This window comes from Bison bison, unplaced genomic scaffold (assembly GCF_000754665.1).
Source record: "Bison bison bison isolate TAMUID 2011002044 unplaced genomic scaffold, Bison_UMD1.0 scf7180017864378, whole genome shotgun sequence".
NCBI lineage: Eukaryota > Metazoa > Chordata > Mammalia > Artiodactyla > Bovidae > Bison > Bison bison.
In genome coordinates, this window is record NW_011494950.1 from 1,397,313 (window position 1) to 1,417,979 (window position 20,667).

Here is a 20,667-nt window from a genome sequence, read left to right on the forward strand (position 1 = left end):
ATGGAAAATTAGCTTTCAAGAATTCCTATTTGTACTTCCAAACGGGGACCTCACCATGCCCACGACTGAAAACTGTTGATGGAAAATGAACATAACAAAAAGGGTAAATTCTTGAAAAGAAAGAGATACTGAAAGCTATACCTGTTTCTATGGTAAGAGAAAGTCCAGTAGTGGGAAAGTTAGGAGATGGACTTGTTATAAATGAATCTCAAGGTTTAAAACTCTCTTACTTGAAATACTGACTTCATAGAGTGGGCGTGTGTATTTAAAATTAATTTTTTTAGTATGCCTTGGGTAGCAATGCTAATTCAGATACTAAGGTGTTTTGGATCATCCACTGGGACAGGCAAATGTGAGATCATTTGAAAGTTCTAATGAAATGCCACTTTGTTCTTTACATGTGTTTTTAACAGGAGCTGTTGTCAAGGAGGGAGACAAAGTTCTCATTGACCAATCTAAGTTAGATGCGTCCAATCTCTTACTTAAATTGCCCAAATCTCAGCGTTCTTTATACGAAATTTGGTTCCAAGTTACATCTCTTCCTCACCATGGAACTCTTATGGTTGGAGAGAGAAATATTACCAAGAGAAAACCCAATTTCTCTCAATATATAATTAATACATTTGGAGTCACATACCTTCACGATGACTCTGAATCACTGGCTGATAACTTTACCTTTGCTGTTTGGCCCAATGAAAAGAGCAAGTCCACCATGAAGCCAGAGGCCGACTTTCATGAAGAGATGTTTAACATCACCATCACTCCTATAAATGACCAAGCACCAGAATTAAAGACAAAAGGGCTTCGACTGCAAGTTCTGCAGGGCAATAGGTTCGTTTTAGGACCTGAAAACCTAAAAGTGGAAGATCTAGACAGTCCTCCAGAAGAGATCAGGTATGTGGTCATCCGTGATCCTAATAATGGCTTTTTGGCAATGGCGCACCATCCGCATATACCTGTTCACCACTTCACACAAGCCGACATTGATAACTCTCAGGTGTGGTTCGTACACGATGGAAGCCCATCCTCTGGGGCGTTTTACTTCAGTGTCACCGATGGCCAACACCGCCCACTCTATAAGCTCTTCCACCTGGATGTCATCCCCGTCTCCATCACCCTTGTGAACCTCACTGACCTTCTTCTTCCACAAGGCCAGACAAGTGTCACCATCACTGGCGCTCACCTGTCAGCAATGACCAATGGGAGGAGCCCCCACGTCACTTACAAGGTTATGCGGCCCCTCCAGCATGGTCATCTGCTCATTGAAGATCAGGAGGTCGTCAGTTTTGGACAGGAAGATCTGAATTTAGGAAAGCTCTCTTACCACATGACAAACCTCACTGCCTCAGAGGACCAGCTACAGTTCTCACTGTTTACCTCAGAAAGCAACCTGACAGGACAAACACTGGGCATCAGAGTGCAGCCGTTACTGCGGGTGTCGTCAGGCCTGACAGTTGCCAACAGAGTGGCCCATCAGCTGACAAGAAAGGACCTTGATGCTACTGAGCTTGCTAACAGGACTAACAGTGATCCCACATTTGAAGTGACAGAACCCCCTATCCACAGCAGACTTGTACGAAGAGCAGGCTGGGACACTGCCTTGGAAGATGCTACTCTGTTCACTCAGAGGGATATTGACCAAGGACTGCTGATTCTTGAGCCGCATGCCAATCTAACGGGCCCCAACAGCCTCAGTGACTCTTTCACGTTTCTGCTCAGGGCAGACCACGTCCAACCAGCGACAGGGTGTCTCCCCTTCACCATAGTGCCACCTGACCCCTTTTTTTCGCAGACTTTTACCCCCAATGTTTCCTTCTTAGTCACTGATAACCTTGTGACTATCGGTGTCTCTCAGGAAAAGCCTGTGGTTTCCTCAGAACCCACAACACAGACAGGAACTCTGGGGAAGCTGACCCAGACCAGATGGCCGGAAGCAGCTCCCTGGGGACGACACAGTGGTGAAGAGCCCACTCTGGATGTCATGGCTTCTCCCACCAGAGTCATTTGGTCACCAGGTGCCACCAGAGCCAGCCCTGGGGCCCCTACCCAGACCAGGGAGAGCAGTCACCCTCTGATGGTCATCATGCCACTGTCAGTGGTGCTCTTCCTGCTAATAGTAACCGTGGTGGCCTCGTGTGTCTGGCTGCTGGGCCGCAAGGCAGAGAAGGCAACACCTCTTATTAAGCCCCAGATCAACCTAGAACCCACAACCGCAGGTCCTAGGCCAGAGAGGAGCCCAACGGTTCCCACCGTGACAGTGACGCCTCTCCCAAGAAGCTCCGGCAGTGCTCCAGTCAGTCTTTTCAGGGCCCCACCATGTGAATGCATGGAGAAGTCTCCAGCTTCCGAGCCAGCAGAAAGATGTGCTCCATGGGAGACATGGATGAATTTGGATCCTGACATGGTCAAGCTCTGCAGACAAACCAACCCAGCACTAAAGCACAAGCAGTACTGGGTGTAGACTCAGGGCGCTCGTTCCTCACTGACCGCCTGCTGTGTGCCAGGTCCTGGGATACCAAGGCAGAGAAATGCTGGTTGGATCAACCGAGAAAAGCCTGGCTCTGCCACCCCTTGGTGCTCAGTTTCAGCTCCATGGTTAGATGCTGGCAGGTGCTCACTGTAACTTTTGTGCAACACTCACCTTAGGGGGTGTCCACAAGTTTTGTGTGCCTTCTTCTAGACCCAGTGCTCTGAGTGTGCTTAAGATTTTGTCACTGTTTACATGACAGAACGTGCTGACCTGACTGCAGATTAACACAGGAGCTATAGTTAGTGGAGGAAGGCTTTGAATGTTTTTCCTTGAAGATTCACTCTCTGATGAGTCAGTGAGGAAGTGAAGGAACTGTGTCAGCAAGTAGAAGAGGGAATTGATCGTATCTGTGAGTTTGTTTCTGGTGTTTTTCTGTAATGACTTTTCCTCCTTGGAGTCTCCAGCTTTGATTTCCTAATGCAGGAAATGCCTTGGTGCTCTAGATAGTGGGACAGTCTGGCCCCTTTTGAAGGTATTCATTGAACATATTATGTTTAATCAAGAGGCCTTGTCTATTCTGATTTGTAACATCAAACCTGTTGTACAAACATTATTTGAAGCCCTAAGGAATAGGTTTAATGCTTTTGTGATGCCTCAATTTGGCTTAACTTTACAATGAATTGAAATAATGGCAAATTTGTATTTGACTTGCCTAGTCGAGCCTACAATTGGCCAACCCAGCTTCAGTTTCCACAGCTATAAAATGGATACATCAATACTTCTATTAGTTAGAAATGCTTTGGGTAGCAAATCATCAGACATCTGCTATGAGTGGGATTTAGGTTGGGGACTGGCGAACTTGTTCTGTGCAGGGCCATATTGTAAAAATATTTTGGTTTTGTGGATCACATATGGGTGTTTATTTTTATTTTTTAACAACCTTTTAAAACTGTAAGAACAATTCTTAGTTCCTGGATGTGACCCACAGACTGTAGTGTGCCGATTGTTGGTTTAGCTAAGCAATAAAAATTTTGAATTATTTCAACCAACAGGCAGCCTAAGGTGGATATTCCAAGGCCAGTTCAGCAGTTCAAAGACAACATCGAGGACTGAAGCTCTTTTGTTCTTTCTACTTTACCTTCCTCAAGCTATTGGCATTTCAGCCTTTTATTTAGTTCCTTGTGGCTGTGAGATAGCTGCTGAAGCTCCAAGTAATATAGCCCCACTTAAAGGCAAAAATCCTAGTGGGTGAAAAGGAGAGATGGCCGAAAGACTTTTTCTAGAGAGGATCTTATTTATTGTTATTTATTGATATTTTTTAAAATCTTGAGGCCTTCCTAAGCATTTCCCCCACTTTTATCTCTTATTGTCTAGAACCGAGCTACATGTTTCCCATCCCTTGACCAACCACTGGCAAAGGGAAAGGGGATTTGCATGATTGGCGTCTCTCCGGAGCTGGGACAGGATTCTGCCAGCTCAGAGATCAGTGAATCCAGGAGTTCTCTGGTAGTCTAGTGGTAAGGATTCAGTGCGTTCACTGCAATGGCCCTAGTTCAGTCCCTGGTTGGGGTAACTGAGATTCCACAAGCCATTCAGCAGGGCCGAAAAAATTTTAAGAAAAGATCAATGAATCAGCCCACCATGTAATTACAGAGGGCTGGGAAATGGCCATAAGACAGGCAATGAATAAAATCTACTAAAAAAGTTTTCAAGTATTGAAATATTGAAATACTTGGGAAATGAAGATTTTGAGTTTTCAAATTGGTATCTAATATCTCCTTTTCATATTTTAATGATTTTCTTAAAGCCAGTGTTTCTAGGGTGGGGGGAGGAATTTCTTCCTAAGAGACATTTGGCAATATCAGGAAACATTTTTGGATTTTACAGCTGGTGCTGATGGCATCTAGCGAGCATAGGCCAAGGATGCTGCTAAATATCCAACGTTGTACAAGAATTTTCTGGCCTCAAAAGTCAGTAATGCCAAGTTGAGAACCCTGGTTAAAGTCATAAATGTGGAGTTCTCCTTTATATCCAGTGAAGGATTAATAGATCCATTACCAAGTCTAGGCAAAAACTGTATTCTAAAAATGGAATGGAAGGGTAAAAATTCCATAGTGTGTTTGAAATTGTGATAGGCTAAAGGCAAACATGAACATTTTTAAAGAGAATATTAAAAACCAAACAAAACTTGACCAGACTCATTTCTTTATAATCTTTTGTCTAAGGAAAAAAGCTTCCTTGTACTAACAGGTGGAACACATCAGGAGAAAAAGAGAGAAAAGGGGGGAGGGGGGAGGATATTTACAAGGGTAAAGATGAGGTCAGAGTGTCCCCAAAAGTCTGATGCCCCTAAAGTGTTCCGTATAGAAAAGGCTTTTTCCTTACCTTCTCCCTTTTCTGCTCTTCTAGGTTGCTTTTCTCTCCCAACCCAATTTTAACTGTTCTTGTGGAAGCAGATTTCACAAACTACAGAATAAATGGAAGTATAGCATATATAGGGGCTTCCCTTGTAGCTCACTTGGTGAAGAATCTGCCTGCAATGCAGGAGACCTGGGTTCGATTCCTGGGTTGGGAAGATTCCCTGGAGAAGGAAATGGCAACCCACTCCAGTATTCTTGCCTGGAGAATCCCATGGACGGAGGAGCCTGGCTGGCTATGGTCCATGGGGTCTCAAGAGTTGGACACAACTTAGCAACTAAACCACCACCACCATAGCATATGTAGGCCTAGAGACAACTACCCTGTCTTAGATCCTTAGATGTATGCCACAGACAGCTTTTGCCACCATCCCTGGCCATGGACAACTGCTGCTGAACTAGGCTTCTCTTTGTTGTTGTTGTTCAGACACTAAGTCATGTCCACCTCTTTGTGACCCCATGTACTGCAGCACACCAGGCTCCTCTTTCCTCCACTGTCTCCCAGAGTTTGTTCATATTCATGTCCACTGAGTCAGAGATGCTATCTAATCATTTCATCCTCTACTAGATTTCTCTGCTCTTCTCCCAAAAGTGATTCTCTCCTGCAGTTTCTGGATTCCTGAATTTTATATAGACCTCCCAAGTGTTTTTTGTACTTGATCCCTTTAGAAAAAAGGAGGAATGAGAGTCATAATCCAAGGTTGGTTTGATCACTCTACAACATAGGATTGTTCTTAGGTCTGTTCTAAGTAGTCAGACACTCAGCAGAAGCAGAACGGCAATGTGTGCTTGAGTTTGTACATAAAAAGAGAAGGCCAAGGAGCATCTTTGCATACAGTAAGTGAGCCTTTGCTCTCCTTTGACTGGGAAGGACAATACCTGTTCTTTGTGGAAGAGCTGGACATACTTGGCTCTATGACTATGTTGGCCTCTTCCTTGCTTCAGCCATAAAGTCTCTGGAGCTAGGACTACCAGCCAAACCAAACAAAAAAGCCTGATTTCCCTCCTCTTTTTCCTGTTAACTCTGCAACTCCAAACAAACTTGGTGTCCATTTTGGAATAAGACACACACAGCTGCTTTAAAATGATAATTCATATTGTTTGTGAGTGTGCCTGCTAGAATAAGAACATCCGTGTGAGATCCAGATGTCAAGACTCAGTCATAAATCAAGTAATTCAAATAGAGCTTGGAAAGATTTCTTCCAGAGGATCTGGAGTATTCTACCGATTTGCATATGGGTTCAATTAAAAGGAAACAATGCCTATCATTTGGTGCTGGCTCAAATAAAACATGAAATGAAACATTTTGGCAAAGCCTTGTTTAGTATTAAATCAGTCCGAAAAGGTTTCTCCCATATGCAGTACTATAACTGCATAGTCTCAATTCTGTCATGATGAATTCAATGCTTCTTAACAAGTGACTGGGCTTCCCTGGTGGCTCAGATGGTAAATAATCCGCCTGCAATGCAGGAGACCTAAGTTTGATCCCTGGGTTGGGAGATCCCCTGGAGAAAGGAATGGCTACCCACTCCAGTGTTCTGGCCTGGATAATTCCATGGGCAAAGGAGCCTGGCAGGCTACAGTCCTTGGGATTGCAAAGAGTCGGAAGCGACTGAGCAACTTTCACTTTCATTTTAACAAGTGACTGGTGATTTAATAAGTGGATACTAAGGGTTAGTATCAGAAGAGTGGCTAATTTTGCTTAAGAGAAGGTATATTTTCTCTGAGGTGGACTGGGAGTGGAGGGTCTAATATTTTTCCTTATCTGGAGGCTTTGGCAGATTCTAACCTTTCAGAAAAGTGAAAGTGTTAGTCACTCAATCGCGTCCAACTTTTTGCAACCCCATTGTCTGTAGCCCACCAGGCTCCTCTGTCCATGGAATCTTCCAGGCAAAAATACTGAAATGGGTTCCATTTCTTCTTCCAGGGAGTCTTCCTGACCCAGGGATTGAACCCACATCTCCTGCATAGATTCGTTACCATCTGAGTCACCAGGGAAGCCAGTCGTGCTCAAACAGCATCAAGAGATGCTGTTCAGACACTTGGGAGTACTTCCTTAGAGTCATGCATTAATTAAGTGGAGATGACACTGTTTGTTTAGATTTCTGAAGCTGAAGTAGACACATTTGGAGGGTGGATGGTAGGTAATGGGAGGAAATGGACCATATCAGATGACATGCCCTGAATTTGGGAATGGGGCATGCACTACACACCTCCTGCATCTTTCAGAGTCATTGTAATTAATAATGAGGTTTGCTTTTGAGAGGGTAACAAGCAGGAAGGCCAGGGGTCTCCAAGCAGAGGAAATAGGCTGCAAGTGTCAGACTTTTTTTTTTTTTTATCTCTCTCTTACGCAGCAGGAGGAAACAAACAAGTGTTAGATTTTTTCCCCTTCTCTATACAAATTTAAAAAGAGGTTTCTCTTAAAATTCTGTGTTGCCATGACGACACCTGGCTCCACCTGAACTTAACTTTTCTCAAGCCTTGAGGAGCTAACCAAAGCATTTTTCTTATGGAAAAGTTTGTCTTAAGCTATGTTAATGTACTATGCATTTACCCTAGACTTGGGCTTCAAATCAGTTCTGCCTAAAACTCAGAACTGGCTTGACAAACCAATATGTTTAACTCATGCATTGTTCTAATCTATGTTAATGAAACTATATATTTGCTTGGAAATCTGCCTTTCTTCAAGATTCATGTCAATCGTTTTATGGCCAGGATGACTCACCTGGTGCCAATGTTATCTCAAAATGCATGTTGTGGGTGAAGGGCCTGGTGCCATTCTCTGAGTTTTGAGACATTTCCTTTCTCTAATTTGCAGACTGCTAGTAGCTATATAACATCCGGCTAAAAACTAGCGGGGGCGGAGGACACTCTTTCTGCCCTCTTCTGATGTCTATGTCAGAAGCTTTCTTTATCTCTTTAATACTTTAATAAAACTTTATTACACAAAAGCTCTGAGCCATCAAGCCTTGTCACTGGCCCTGTGTTGAATTGTTCTCCTCTGGAGGCCAAGAATCCCGGTGTCTTTGTGGTTCAGCAACAACCTTTCATTTTGGAGACTTGTGGGAATAAAAGTGGGCATGGAGCCCACTGTGTGGCATGTTGGATGACAGGGACTTTGCCAGGCTGCTCAAGAACACCACTGGATATTTCATTGGGACCTGGAAGAGGCTGCCTTCTCAGAGTGATCTGCAAACATTTATTAGGCACCTACTGTATGTGAGATGCTAAATGCTAGATACTGCTTCTAGATATTGAAGATGAAAAGATTTTGTCCTAAAAGGAAATTTTTGGTCTGTTTCCTCTATTGGCTCTGCCAGAATCACACAAGGAATGCTAGGAGAAAAAAGGGTACAGAAAAGAAGGGCAAAGAGAAACAAGAGGTGAGGACAGGACCTCTTTCATTTGAAGCCCTCTTAGGCAATTCATGGGGTCGCAAAGACTCGGACATGACTGAGCAGCTGAACTGAACTGAACTAGGTAAGTGCTGCACACCCAGTGGGGCAGCAAGAATTATGGAGCTTGCTGGCACCAACCTCCACACTTCTCAGTGTGGTTGGCATCAGCCTCCAACCTTGCATCACTGCCCCTCAGGGTGCCCCACTCATGTTCTCACAGGACTAGTGACATAGCAAGGGGGTTTAACAATAGACTTTGGATTTGTTTTGGATCCTGGCCCTCTGCTCCCAAGCAGTGTGGCTTTGAGTAACTTATTCAGTCTCTCTGAACTTCAGTTTCCTCAGCCAAAAAATGGGGATGATATTAGCACCTATTTCTCTGGGTTTTGTTAGAATTTAATGATATAATCACCTGATGTTAATATCCTCATCATCATATGTGAGCAGTATCTTCAATGCATCAGGCACTATACTAAGTGCTACTGAATCTTCTTGCCTAGGGTTTTAATGCATATTTAAAGAATTAACACATTAAGCCACTTGAGTAAACCGAGGCTCATATTCTACCCAAAGCAGTGCAGTACTGGCAGTGGAATTCCAGGTGGGTGATCTAAGGATAGATGAGGGGTTTTTAAGAGCTTCCAAATGCTCATACTCTACCTGACAGTTCAGTTCTTCATGTCCAACTCTTTGCGACTCCATGGACTGCAGCACGCCAGGCCTCCCTGTCCATCACTAACTCCTGGAGTTTACTCAAACTCATGTCCATTGAGTCGGTGATGTCATCCAACCATCTCATCCTCTGTCATCCCCTTCTCACCAACCTTCAATCTTTCCCAGCATCAGGGTCTTTTCAAATGAGTCAGTTCTTTGCATCAGGTGGCCAAAGTATTGGACTTTCAGTTTCAGCATCAGTCCTTCCAATGAATATTCAGGATTGATTTCCTTTAGGATGGACTGGATGGATCTCCTTGCAGTCCAAGGGACTGACAGACAGGGCTTTTTCCTTCATCCTTACACAGAGCCTTGGCAAGAAAAATGGATGAAGGAAAAGCACATCAAGAACACTCACAAGGGGCAGACTTGAGTTTGGAGGTATTGATGTTTCTCTCTCTTGTAAGGGATGGTGGGTTGCTGATAAAATACCCTGCACTGTTCTCTGTCTATCCAAGTAGCATCAAATCCTTACATCAACCAACCTCTTGATTTTGAACACCTATCGTCTCTTCTTCCTCCCAACCCAGTATTTCCAGGTATTCATGAGCCAGTAATTTTCTTAAGTCCAAAACTGCAAAGGACTGACACTCAAAAACACTAATATCCTTTTATAGCCAAAAAAAAAAAGTGCTGTTTACTATCACCATAATTTCATTTCTCAAGTAAGGAAGAAATCTTATATTAAAGAATCTTATGGAAAAAAAATAAACAGCTTCATGAAAAATTCTCTCCTTTGTCCAGATTTGACCTGGGCCTGGAAACATCTTAGCACACACCAGGGTCAGGAACCCCCTTGCAGAGACCTTGCTTATGGGTGTGTGGTCAGAGCTGAGGGAGAGGCAGGGACAGGGGAATTCAGTTCCTTGATGTCGGTGTTTATTATGGGGATGTCAGGAGTACCTGGTTGTGTGTGTGTGTGTGTGTCTCTGTGTGTGTGTGTGTGTATTGCCAGGGTGGGAGTTGGGGTGAGGGTAGTTTGCTACTTTAGAGTCCAGACAAGGCCAGCTTCCTGGCCATGGGCAGCCAGTGCAGTCACACAAGGTCCACTCTCAGAAGAACCCTGGGTTTGGCTTAATGCTCTGCTGTCACCATCTGGAAATTCTAATAATTTTTGAATAAAGACTCCACATTTTCATGTTTCACTGGACCTTAAAAATTCTGTAGCTGATTCTGAGACGTCACAGAACTTAGTTGATGGTTGCATCAGACATCTCGTAAGCACTGTTCTCAACTTGTTTACAGCTAAAAATGAGTGTATGGTGTGCCTGGTACCTTCTACCCTCGGTCTCCACAGCATGCCTGTGGGAACTTAGGCTTGCACAACCCAGAAGGAGGGAGAGTTACTTCTCCACAGAATGGCCCTTGGCCATTGGCCAAGTGGAGCTGACAAAAAAGCACTTCCTCCATTCATCTCAGGGGTAAACAGCTATAAAATGCATTGTGAGGCTTCTCAGAATGTCCTGAAGGTTTTACACTGGCATGGATACTTCTGGTCCTGTTTATTAGCCCTGTCCGTCTCACAGAGGACCCTTTGCTTTGGAGGAATCCTAGGCTAAGATGATAGTTCACATTGTCCTTGTATTGTGTGCCCCAGGACCGTGGACTCTCAGGGTCTTGGCTCTTGCACAACCCTTAGGCACACAGTTATGCTCTGGGTTACTTGCCTCCAGGATCTGTTTACCAAAGGACCCGGGTCTGCTGGGACACTGCTGTGTGCCTGCAAGCGGGAGCCAGGAGGCCTTGTGCTGTTGGGAGACTTGGCTGTTTTGGCCTCATGCTGAGAAGCTAGGCTTTCCCCAAACCACCTTCTAGTTGAAAATCCCCTCACTCTAGACTACAGTTTCTCTGCTGGTTGTATTAGATCTCAGAAACAATAAATTATCCACCACAACTTGTAGCAAGACCAAGATTTAGTGCATTTTTTAATATTTGAAAAAAACTCCTCTGCATTTCATTTCAGCATTGCAGGTCTTCACATAGCACAGACTACACTGGCACTTTTTTAAAAATTACAGCTTTATTGAGATATTATTTACATACCATACAATTCACTCAAATTATACAATTCAGTAGTTCCTAGTATATTCACAGAGCTATGCAGCCATTAGTACAATCAACTTTAGAATATTTTCATCACTTGAAAAAGAAACCCTGTGCCCATTAGCAATCACTTTTCATTTATCCCCAAATCCCCCAGCCCTAATATATTTTCTGTCTATATAGATTTGCCTGTTCTAGACATTTCATTTACATAGAATCATACAGTATTTGAGCCTTTGAGATTGGCATCTTTCACTTAGCATAATATTTTCAAGGTGCATCATGTTGTAGCATGTATCAGTTCCTTTCTATGGCTGTCTATGTTTCAGTGTATGAATGTGTGTGTGTGGTAGTTGCTCAGTCGTGTCTGACTCTACTGACTGTAGCCTGCCAGGCTTCTCTGTTCATGGGATTCTCCAGCAAGAATACTGGAGTGGTTTGCTGTTTCCCTTCTCCAGAGGATCTTCCCCACCCAGGGATCAAACCCTGGTCTGTATTGCAGGCAGATTCTTCACCATTTGAGCTATTTATCCATGCATCAGTTAATGGACATTTGGGTTGTTCCCACCTCTTTTTTGGCTATTGTAAAAAATAATGCTTTGAATATTTATGAATCTGTTTGTGTTGATATGTTTTCATTTCTCTTGAAATGAAAGTAGAATTGCTAGGTAACATGGTAATTCTATGTTTAATCTTCTGAGAAACTGCTATACTTTTCCAAAGTGGCTACTACATTTTACATTCCTGCTAGCAATGTGTGAGAGTTCAAAATTTTCTACATCCTCACCAATACTTATTATTTCCCTTTATGATTTTAGCCATCACCCTGGGTGCGAAGTGGTTATCTCATTGTCGTTTTGATTTGCATTTCCCTAATGACTAATGATACTGAACATCTTTTCATTTACTCATTGGCCATTTGTCTGTCTTCTTTAGAGAAATATCTACTCAGATCCTTTGTTAATGGCATTTTATTTTTATTCTTGTGTTGTAAGAGATATTTATATATTATGGTAGTAATCCTTATCAGACATGTGATATACAAAATTTTTCTCCCTTTCTGTGGACTGTCTTTTCACTTTTTTGGTGGTGTCCTATGAAACACAAAATGTTTTAATTTTGATGATATCTAAAAAATTTATTATTTCTTCTGTTGCTTGTACTTATGGTGCAGAATCTAAGTAAACATTTCCTAGTTCAAAGTCATGAGGATTTATGCTTGTGCTTTCTTGTAAGAGTTTTATAGTTTTAGGTCTTAAAATTAGATCTTTGACTCATTTTGAGTTCCTTTTTACACATAGTATATATGGTGTGAAGTGTAGGTCCAACTTCATTCTACACTGAATGTGTACTTATCTTAGCACCACGTGTTGAAGAGACTATTAGCTCCCCATTTAATTGTCTATACTCCATTTTCAAAAGTGAGTTGATTGTAAGAGATTATTTCTGTCTTTTCAATACTATTCTATTGATTTTTATATCTACCATTATGCCAGTTCCACCCTGTCTTGATTACTATAGCTTTATAGTAAGTTTTGAAATTAGGAAGTGAGGTCTCAAACTTTATTCTTTTTCAAGACTGGTTTGCCTATTTTGAGCTCCTTAATTTTCATATGAACTTTAAAATCAGTTTTTTAATTTCTTCAAAGAAGGCAGCAAAGATTTTGATACATGTCTCATTGAATCTGTAGATAAATTTGACAGTACCAGGTAAGTAGAAACTTTTCTTCTCCCCTGACCTATTCACTCTGAGTGTACTTCAGCTCTGCAGGGATTGAAACCATAAAAGCCAGAGGAAGCACAGATAAGAGAGCAGACAGACCCTTTACTTCCTTGACTTCAGACCCACAGCATCAGAGGGGGAGAAGCCACAATTTAAAGGCAAATTTAAAATTTCAACTATTATGTAAGACTAGACACATTTGGAAGCAAATCTGAAATTATGATTTATGACTTGAAGTGACCCTAGAATTGTGTGTATTACTCAAGAGTGACCAGAGAATTCTTAAGGACTTTCCATGCTCTGGCATAAAAATCAGCAGACATGGCCTCACAGAGCTGATTGAAGGGGACAGTGAAAGACAAAAATGAAATTGTTTTCTGCTGACACTCTGTGTACTGCTTGTTCAATACAGTGTTTGCCTGAGAAGCATGCATTTTTATTTGTTAGAATCACGCCTTGACCACAGGGCTGAGTGCCAGAAGCTGCTGAGTTTTATTTCAAATTCAGTTTCACTCTAATAATGCCCTATCTATATACTATTTCTTCCCAGGGGCCTTGTCTGACCACTCCATTTTTATGGACTCAGTCACCACAGTGGACCTATGTCCTTCTTTCTGGCCACTGGGCATTGGAACCTCCTTCCTATGTCTGGGAAACCTCTGATCTTAGGAAGTAGAACCCCACCGAGGGATAGAAGCCAAAATGTCAGGTGCTGAAGTCCCACCCTGTGGTGGTTGTGCAAGTGTAGCCCAGCAATGGGAGGAGTTGGGTTGCCTGGACTTCATTGTGGTGACAGATGGTGGTAGCGGAAGCCACATCTGTTTCTAGAGGCGGCAGTGAGCGAGGAAAGGGCCTGCTGTTATAGTGTGGGTGGTAGAGCCTGCAGAGCCTGTGCCCTGAGGGGGCCGTGGAGTCTGTTGGCCAGTTCTGCTATGTGGGCTTGGCAGCAGATCCTGGCTCTGTAGCTATGCCTGGTTCTCTGGTGCTCCTGGACATCCACTGAGCTTCTCAGTCATCTTTTTTCTTTTCTATTTTTTTGGAAGTAATTATAGATTTACAAAAAGCTCCAGACATAGTAGAGAGTGTCCTCAGGTACTCTCACCCAGCTTCTCCTAAGGTTAATATCTTTATATAACTACGATACTTCTGTCAAAACTAAGGAACTACCATTGGTATAACACTATTATCCAAATGACAGACTTTATTTCACCAGCTTTCCCACTAAGGTTCCTTTTTTCTTACAGGATCCAGTTCAGGAGACCACTTTCCTTTTGGTTGTCATGTCTCCTGGGTCTCCTTTCGTCTGTGACAATTTCTTAATAGTCTTTCCTTGTTTTCTAAGAGAACCTGTCAGTTGTTTTGTAAAATGTTTCTCAAGTTGAATTTATCTGATGTTTTCTCGCTATTTGATTGGAATTATGGATTTGGGGGAAGAACTGCATGGAGGTGAAGTGTCTCTTCCCTTCAAGTGTTGAATATCAGGGCGTACTTGATATCCACATGACTTACCACTGGTATATTAACTTTGATCAGCTAGTTAAAGTGCTGATAGATTTCTCCACTGTGAAGCTACTATTTTTCCTTTTTCATACTTTTTTTTAGAAGGGAGTCCCTAAGTCCAGCTCACACTTAGAGATAGGGAAGTTGAGTTCCATCTGCTAGAGAAGGCTCGTGTTCATATATTATTTGCAATTCTTCTGTAAGAAAGGTTTGTCCTTTCTCCTCTATGTATGTATGTATATATGCCTATAGACATTTATCTATCTATCCAATTCTCATTCTAGCACAAGAAAAGGGCATTTGTTAGTAAAAATTCAGAGAGAAAGTTTAGAACCCAATGGCAGGAAAAATAACCAGCATCATAAGGTCTAGAGAAATATAAACTGAGACAAGAGACCACATGGAGGAAACAAGAGAGATGATCTCTATGAACCTGCTCTATTTCCTTGGCAGTGGACTGGTGCCTGCTACAAGGGTCTTAGTTTTCATTTCCTCATGGCTTCAACTAGCCAGAGCCTCCATATAGCCTGAGCCTCTCCTGTATCCCCAGACTACATGACTGTTGCATCAGGTCATAATGTCATCTGACTACAATCCAGGGCCACCTGGCTCAAATTCTCAAGAGAAAGGAGCTTTCTCAGTCTAACTTATACAGTCATTCTTCCTAAGTCAGGTATCCACTAGAATTCAGTTAGCTGTGACTAGCAGTGGGGTAGAATTACTTGCAAAGAGTCAGACACAACTGAGCGACTGAACTGAACTGAACTGAGAATTACTTGGCAAAAAAAAAATGCCAGTATGATGAGCTGGCATTGCAAAATACTCCTACTGCACTTTCTTTGGCTCTTATTGGAGTAAGCATTCTACTACTAAAATAACGTATTAAAAAGCAGAGACATTACTTTGCCAACAAAGGTCCGTATAGACAAAGTTATGGTTTTTCCAATAGTCATGTATGGATGTGAGAGTTGGATCATAAAGAAGGCTGAGCACTGAAGAATTGATGCTTTCAAATTGTAGTGCTGAAGAAGACGTTTGAGAGCCTCTTGGACAGCAAGGAGATCAAACCAATCAATCCTAACAGAATTCAACCCTGAATATTCATTGGAAGGACTGATGCTGAAGCTGAAGCTCCAATACTTTGGCCACATGATGTGAAGAGCTGAAGGTCTTTTCAATGGAAAAGACCCTGATGCTGGGAAAGACTGAAGACAAAAGAAGGAGGGGGTGATAGAGGAAGAGATGGTTGGATGGCATCATCAACTCAATGGACATGAGTTTTGAGCAAACTCCAGGAGATAGTAAAGGACAGGGAAGCCTGGCGTGCTGCAGTCCGTGGTGTAGCAAAGAGTCAGGCACGACTTAGTGACTGAACAACAACAACTAAAATAACATCCAGAGTTGCATTCATTTCAAAGTCTACATATGGGCTCTTCTGCTTACCAAACAGTGCTCTTCAATGATAATATTTATTCTCGAATATTTTGGAATATCCACCTAAAATTTTCTTGAACAGATAACATTTAGCTGCTCTGGAAGCCTTGGTGGGGGCTTTCATGTCACCTTCTCAGCCTCTCCATCCTCTCCCCAGTAGCTGCCAAGATCCCCTTCAGAATATGGTTTAAGGGATGTAGACCAGATAAATGACTTACTTCTCTGGGACTCAGTTTTCATGTTGAAGAATGAAAAGTCACCACTTTCATATATCATTCTCCTCTATGAAACTATACTGAGGGGCCCTGGGAAATTCAGAGTTCCTGCCTTGAAAAACATCATAATGATGAATTTAGTAATAAAACCTTCAAGGTCCCAGAAGGCACACCCAAACTGGGTCACTGAGAAGCAGTTAACAATGGTCTCTACAGAGATGTGGACAGGGTTCTGAAAAAAGAAGTATGGCTCCGTACGCCCAGGACCTGCCACCACAGGTAGCCATCGCAACCCCTCAGGCCGGAAGGACAAAGGAAGGAGTGGTTCCTAGAGTTGGAGAGATAGGTTCCCTGGCTGTGAGAAGCAGCCAACCTCAGAGAATGGAAGGGAGAAAGCTGGGGGGTGGTGGAGGGGGCGGTGCGGACACACACTTATCCCTGCCTCCTCCCTTCTGACCTCCTGCCAGTTGACTGCCATCCACTGAACCCAATGGGAAACCAGAGGGCCAGGTTGCCTTTGATTTAGTCCATAGACAGCAACCTTCCCGGACAGACAGCAGGGTGGAGAGGGTGGGGAAATGGCTCTACAGAAACACAAGGAAGGTACAAGACAGATGGCATGTAGCCCAACCAGGCCTAGAACCCCAGTACCAGACTTGTATCATCAAGCTCTTAAAACACTCTGATTTCTCATTTTCTCCTGTTACCCTAGGTTGGCTGCTCCAAGATTTGTTTCATGTTACAGATGAAGGAGCAGCTTAGCTTTGCAAACTGTGAGGGCCCCACTTTGGCCTGCATTTTACAGTCCAGTCATGAAAGACCTTGGCCTTCATGCCTGCTTTTCTTGCATTTCCTCCAGCTCCAGAGGCCAGAAAACTATCTTATGGCCCCTCCATCCTGTTCTCTGATGGACTTGCTTCTAGATGAAGTGCTTTGCTGAGAAACCCTTCCTTATGAGAACACCGGAAAGCCCCCAATAATTGTGTGTGTGTGTGTGTGTGTGTGTGCAATGGAAAAACAAGCCTCAAATTGCTTTCTGAGTAAGTGAGGTCTGCATTCTTCCTGGAAAGAGTTTTCTTCTCTGAGGCTGCTATTGCCACGGTCAATTGAGAACTAGGAAGCTGCTTGCAGAAACCTTCGCCTGTGCTTTGGAATGTAATTGAAAACAACTGTTCTGTTTCTACTGAAATGTGTAGGGAGTTGGAACCAACACTGGCAGCTAGTCCAGGAGTGGGTGGGGGAAGAATGGTTTGGAGGAGGGGAAGGGAAAATAGTGGTTGGGTTGGGGTAGGGAAAAAAAAAATTTTTTTATTGGTGAAAAGAAGGGAAAATAATTGGAGGTTTCCATGTAGAACAAATTTCCGTCTGACCCGCCCTGATGGCAAAGTAGGCTATGGATGAGAGAAGCTGGTTGAACTTTTTAGACTAACAGTCTCAGAGGCAGGCAGTAAGAAAGCGAATCCAGCACAGAAACCTTCCTTTCTTTATTTCCATCCACATTTTAAAAAAAGAGAAGTGGAGGCTAGTTCACACTGCCATGGGGATATTAATAGTTTATAGAAGATAAGGAGAGACCCTCCCAGCCTTAGAAGGAAAATTCCCATTACCTTTCCAGGTATCTGTCTGACTTCAACGAGGAAGGTTGAACACTCATCCCATCATGCCCTTTGCCTTTTGTTTCCTGCAGACTCCATATTCTCTGGCCTTAGCTTTTTTTTTCCCACAAGTCAGAATTTTATTCCTAAACAAATGGCCCATACCAAATGCAGATGAGGGCGGAATCTTTGCCGGCTAGGTCCCCACATGGACAGTTCCTCCCTGAGCAGTGTCTCCTCCAGCCCTGAAAGAGTGGAGGCTGGGATTCCTTCAGGAGATCTGACACATTCTTCCATTACTTGAAGAATCCAGAGAATCTGGGGGCTAAGCTCAAAAGGCAGAGCTCTTACATGCCTTCCTTAGGAGAGAGAGAACATTTTTTCTGTGGTACTGAGTGAGGTGAGAGTTGTTCACATTCAGAAGCATTAAAAAGGACCTTTGAGGTGAAGTTACTTCCTTGAGCTTTTATGTTTGTAAGCCTAGGAATGAATGAGAACTGATCTGAAGTCTTTCATGCTAACCATTTTGGCTGAGAGCCTGGGCCTCTGAGGAATCAACAATGGGCTGGGTCACAGATAGATTTTTGTGGGGACGTCTCCCCTTTTTCTCATCTCCCATAAGATTCCACAGTTCCAATTAATCCCCAAATGTTAACATTCTTGTTATTGTGCAGTTTTATGAGAGGCATGTGATAACTAACATTTGCAACAGTGCTGGGCACATAGCAAGTACTTCATGAATGTCTTACATGTCTTAACTTGTTTAATTATCATACTCTATGAAGTTTGTGCTTCCCAGGAGGCTCAGTGGTAAAGAATCTGCCTGCCAATGCAGGAGACTCAGGAGACATGGGTTCGATCCCCAGATCAGGAAGGTCCCCTGGAGAAGGAATTGGCAACCCACTCTAGTATTCTTGCCTGGAAAATCCCATGGACAGAGGAGCCTGGCAGGCTACAGTCCATAGAGTCACAAAGAGTCAGACATGACCGAGCACTAGCACGATGAACTACATATTCCAATAGTATCTCATTTTTCTCCTTTGTAAAGTATAAAGAGACTAATTTGCTCAAGGTCATGTAACTAATGAGTACTTATAAGGATGTTGAGATGTACTGCTCAGCTCCCTCTTCAGAGGTGAAGGACTCACACCTCCAGCTGCTGAGAGTGTGGCTGTAGACAGCCCTTAGCTGTCAGCCCTTTTTGGGAAAGGCCTTTGCTGAAGAGAACCATCAAGCCTGGGGCCATACTTGCTTCTTCGGGCAGCCTGTATCCAGTGATTGATTAACAGAGGAAGACAAAGGTAATCCCCACCCCCAGTTCATCTCAGGATAATGCTGAAGGTCCATCTCAGTTTCAGAAGCCTGAAAGGTTGACTCAGGCCTTCACTGAGATTACACTGCAGCTTAACTTCTCCCTTAACCCAGTCCTACTTATTTCCTTTTCCTTCCATAGTGGTTGATTCCAGGAACACTCCCTAATAACTCTCCAGCATTCTAAAACCCTTGATTCAGAGTCTGCTTCCTGGAGAACCCACACCATGACAGTATGAGAGCCACAATTTGAACTTGGGCCATCTAGCTCCATTGGCCATGTTCTTAGCTAATGCATTCCCCCATCCCTGCACATGTTTTAATGATATGAATAGAGATCTGTTGCCCACCTTGTTAGAAATAAGGGCCTCTACTGTTTTTCAATGAGCTTCTAAAAGTTTGAGTTCAATGACTCTTGGGCCCTTGAGAACTGAGCCTTGTAAATGACAGCAAGCGGGGCAGGCCCTGGAAGAAGGTTAGAAGCCACCACAGCTTTCTCCCTCAGGGCTTTCTCTGTGTGGAATCTTTGGTGAAAAGCTCAGTGATCATCCATGTACCATCCTCACAAGCTTTGTGGAATTGTGTCTTTGGATGTAGGCATAGCTCTGGACATGCAACCCCACTTCATCTTCTATAGATGAGGATGCTGAAGTGTAGAAGAGCAGAGGGTTCCCTCCGCTAACCAGTGGCAGAAATGGCTCTGGAACACAGCCTGGAATGTCACTCAAGGGCTCTTTCTACCGCTCTGCTCTTCCACTTTGAGATTTTGTAAAGCATTTCCAACATGATGAATGTGGCAGAGACAGTTGATGCACAGTGCGTATTCCCTGTGTCCCTCTAACACTTTCCAGCTTCCTCTGTAGTTAGGTTGGAATCACGAGACCATTTGACTTGAACTGTGAGTAGAAGTGGAGGAGGAGCCTCATCCAAGCTAGTGAGTTCAGGTCAGTGTCCCTTTTCCATTCTTCATGTGCTCACAAAGGAGAACTCAGAGATCAGCTGGAACATATGGCAAAGCTGCAAGGCAGAGGACGGCCTTCCAACTTACATGAGACTTCATCTGAGCATGAAATAAGCCACAGCTCTCTGAAGCCACTGAGATTTCAAAAGTTTGCCTTTGAGATGCAAGTATCCGCTACCAACTCAACAGGCTTCTATTTCTGGACCAGCTTGCTGGAACAAGACATAAGGAGCAAGATTTGGAAACAGCAGGCCTCCATGTGGGAGAAGTCAATAGGAATGCGATACTCATCACTTGGACACCTCTTTCTTAACTCAGAGGCAGAGGCTTGAGAGAAGGCAGGAATTTCAAAGTTGAGGAAAGAAGACTAGTTGCTACTTGAGTGTACCTTCCTACTCTAGGAAATCAAGTTTCCAAGGATATAGAGAAAGCTGTTAGGTAGCTCTGGTGTGTTCTTTCTTGATTCTCTTTCTACAACCAGGGTGGGGTTGTGGCCACATTGCCTTTTCAAGCCTGAGCCCAGCTGCATCCCCTCTCACAAGTGACCTCGGAACTAGTAGGAGGAACTGAGCCAATGAGACTTCCCTATGAAACCTCTTCTTCAGACCCCAGTTCATGCCCCACCTGCAGTGGGCCTCTCAGGACCCAGCTCTGAACTGAGAATTCACATCCCTTTCCCTTGGTGGGCACAACTGTGATTCCAAACAAACCCCTCTCTGCCAGGCAGTTGGTTCTGCAGCAATAACTGGGTGGCCATTGGCTCTAGGACCTCAAATTGAAACATGGATTGCTGGCCCCAGTGTTGAATTCTGGCCAGCTGGCCTTGGTGGTTTTGGGTGTCCTGCCACTGAGCCCGTACACCCACGGTGGTGAAGTTCACTGA

At 43.5% G+C, this 20,667-nt stretch overlaps 1 protein-coding gene across 1 annotated transcript in view; it reads left to right on the top strand.

Moving 5' to 3' along the window:
* Positions 1-5,017, top strand: part of LOC105001048 (chondroitin sulfate proteoglycan 4-like) — a 62,398-nt gene extending 57,381 nt beyond the window's left edge. Inside the window, exon 9 of the mRNA XM_010857163.1 lies at positions 414-5,017. Coding sequence (XP_010855465.1) covers positions 414-2,461 — 2,048 coding nt within the window. The 3' untranslated portion in view covers positions 2,462-5,017. The remainder of the gene's footprint in view (positions 1-413) is intronic.
* The last annotated feature ends 15,650 nt before the right edge of the window (positions 5,018-20,667 follow it).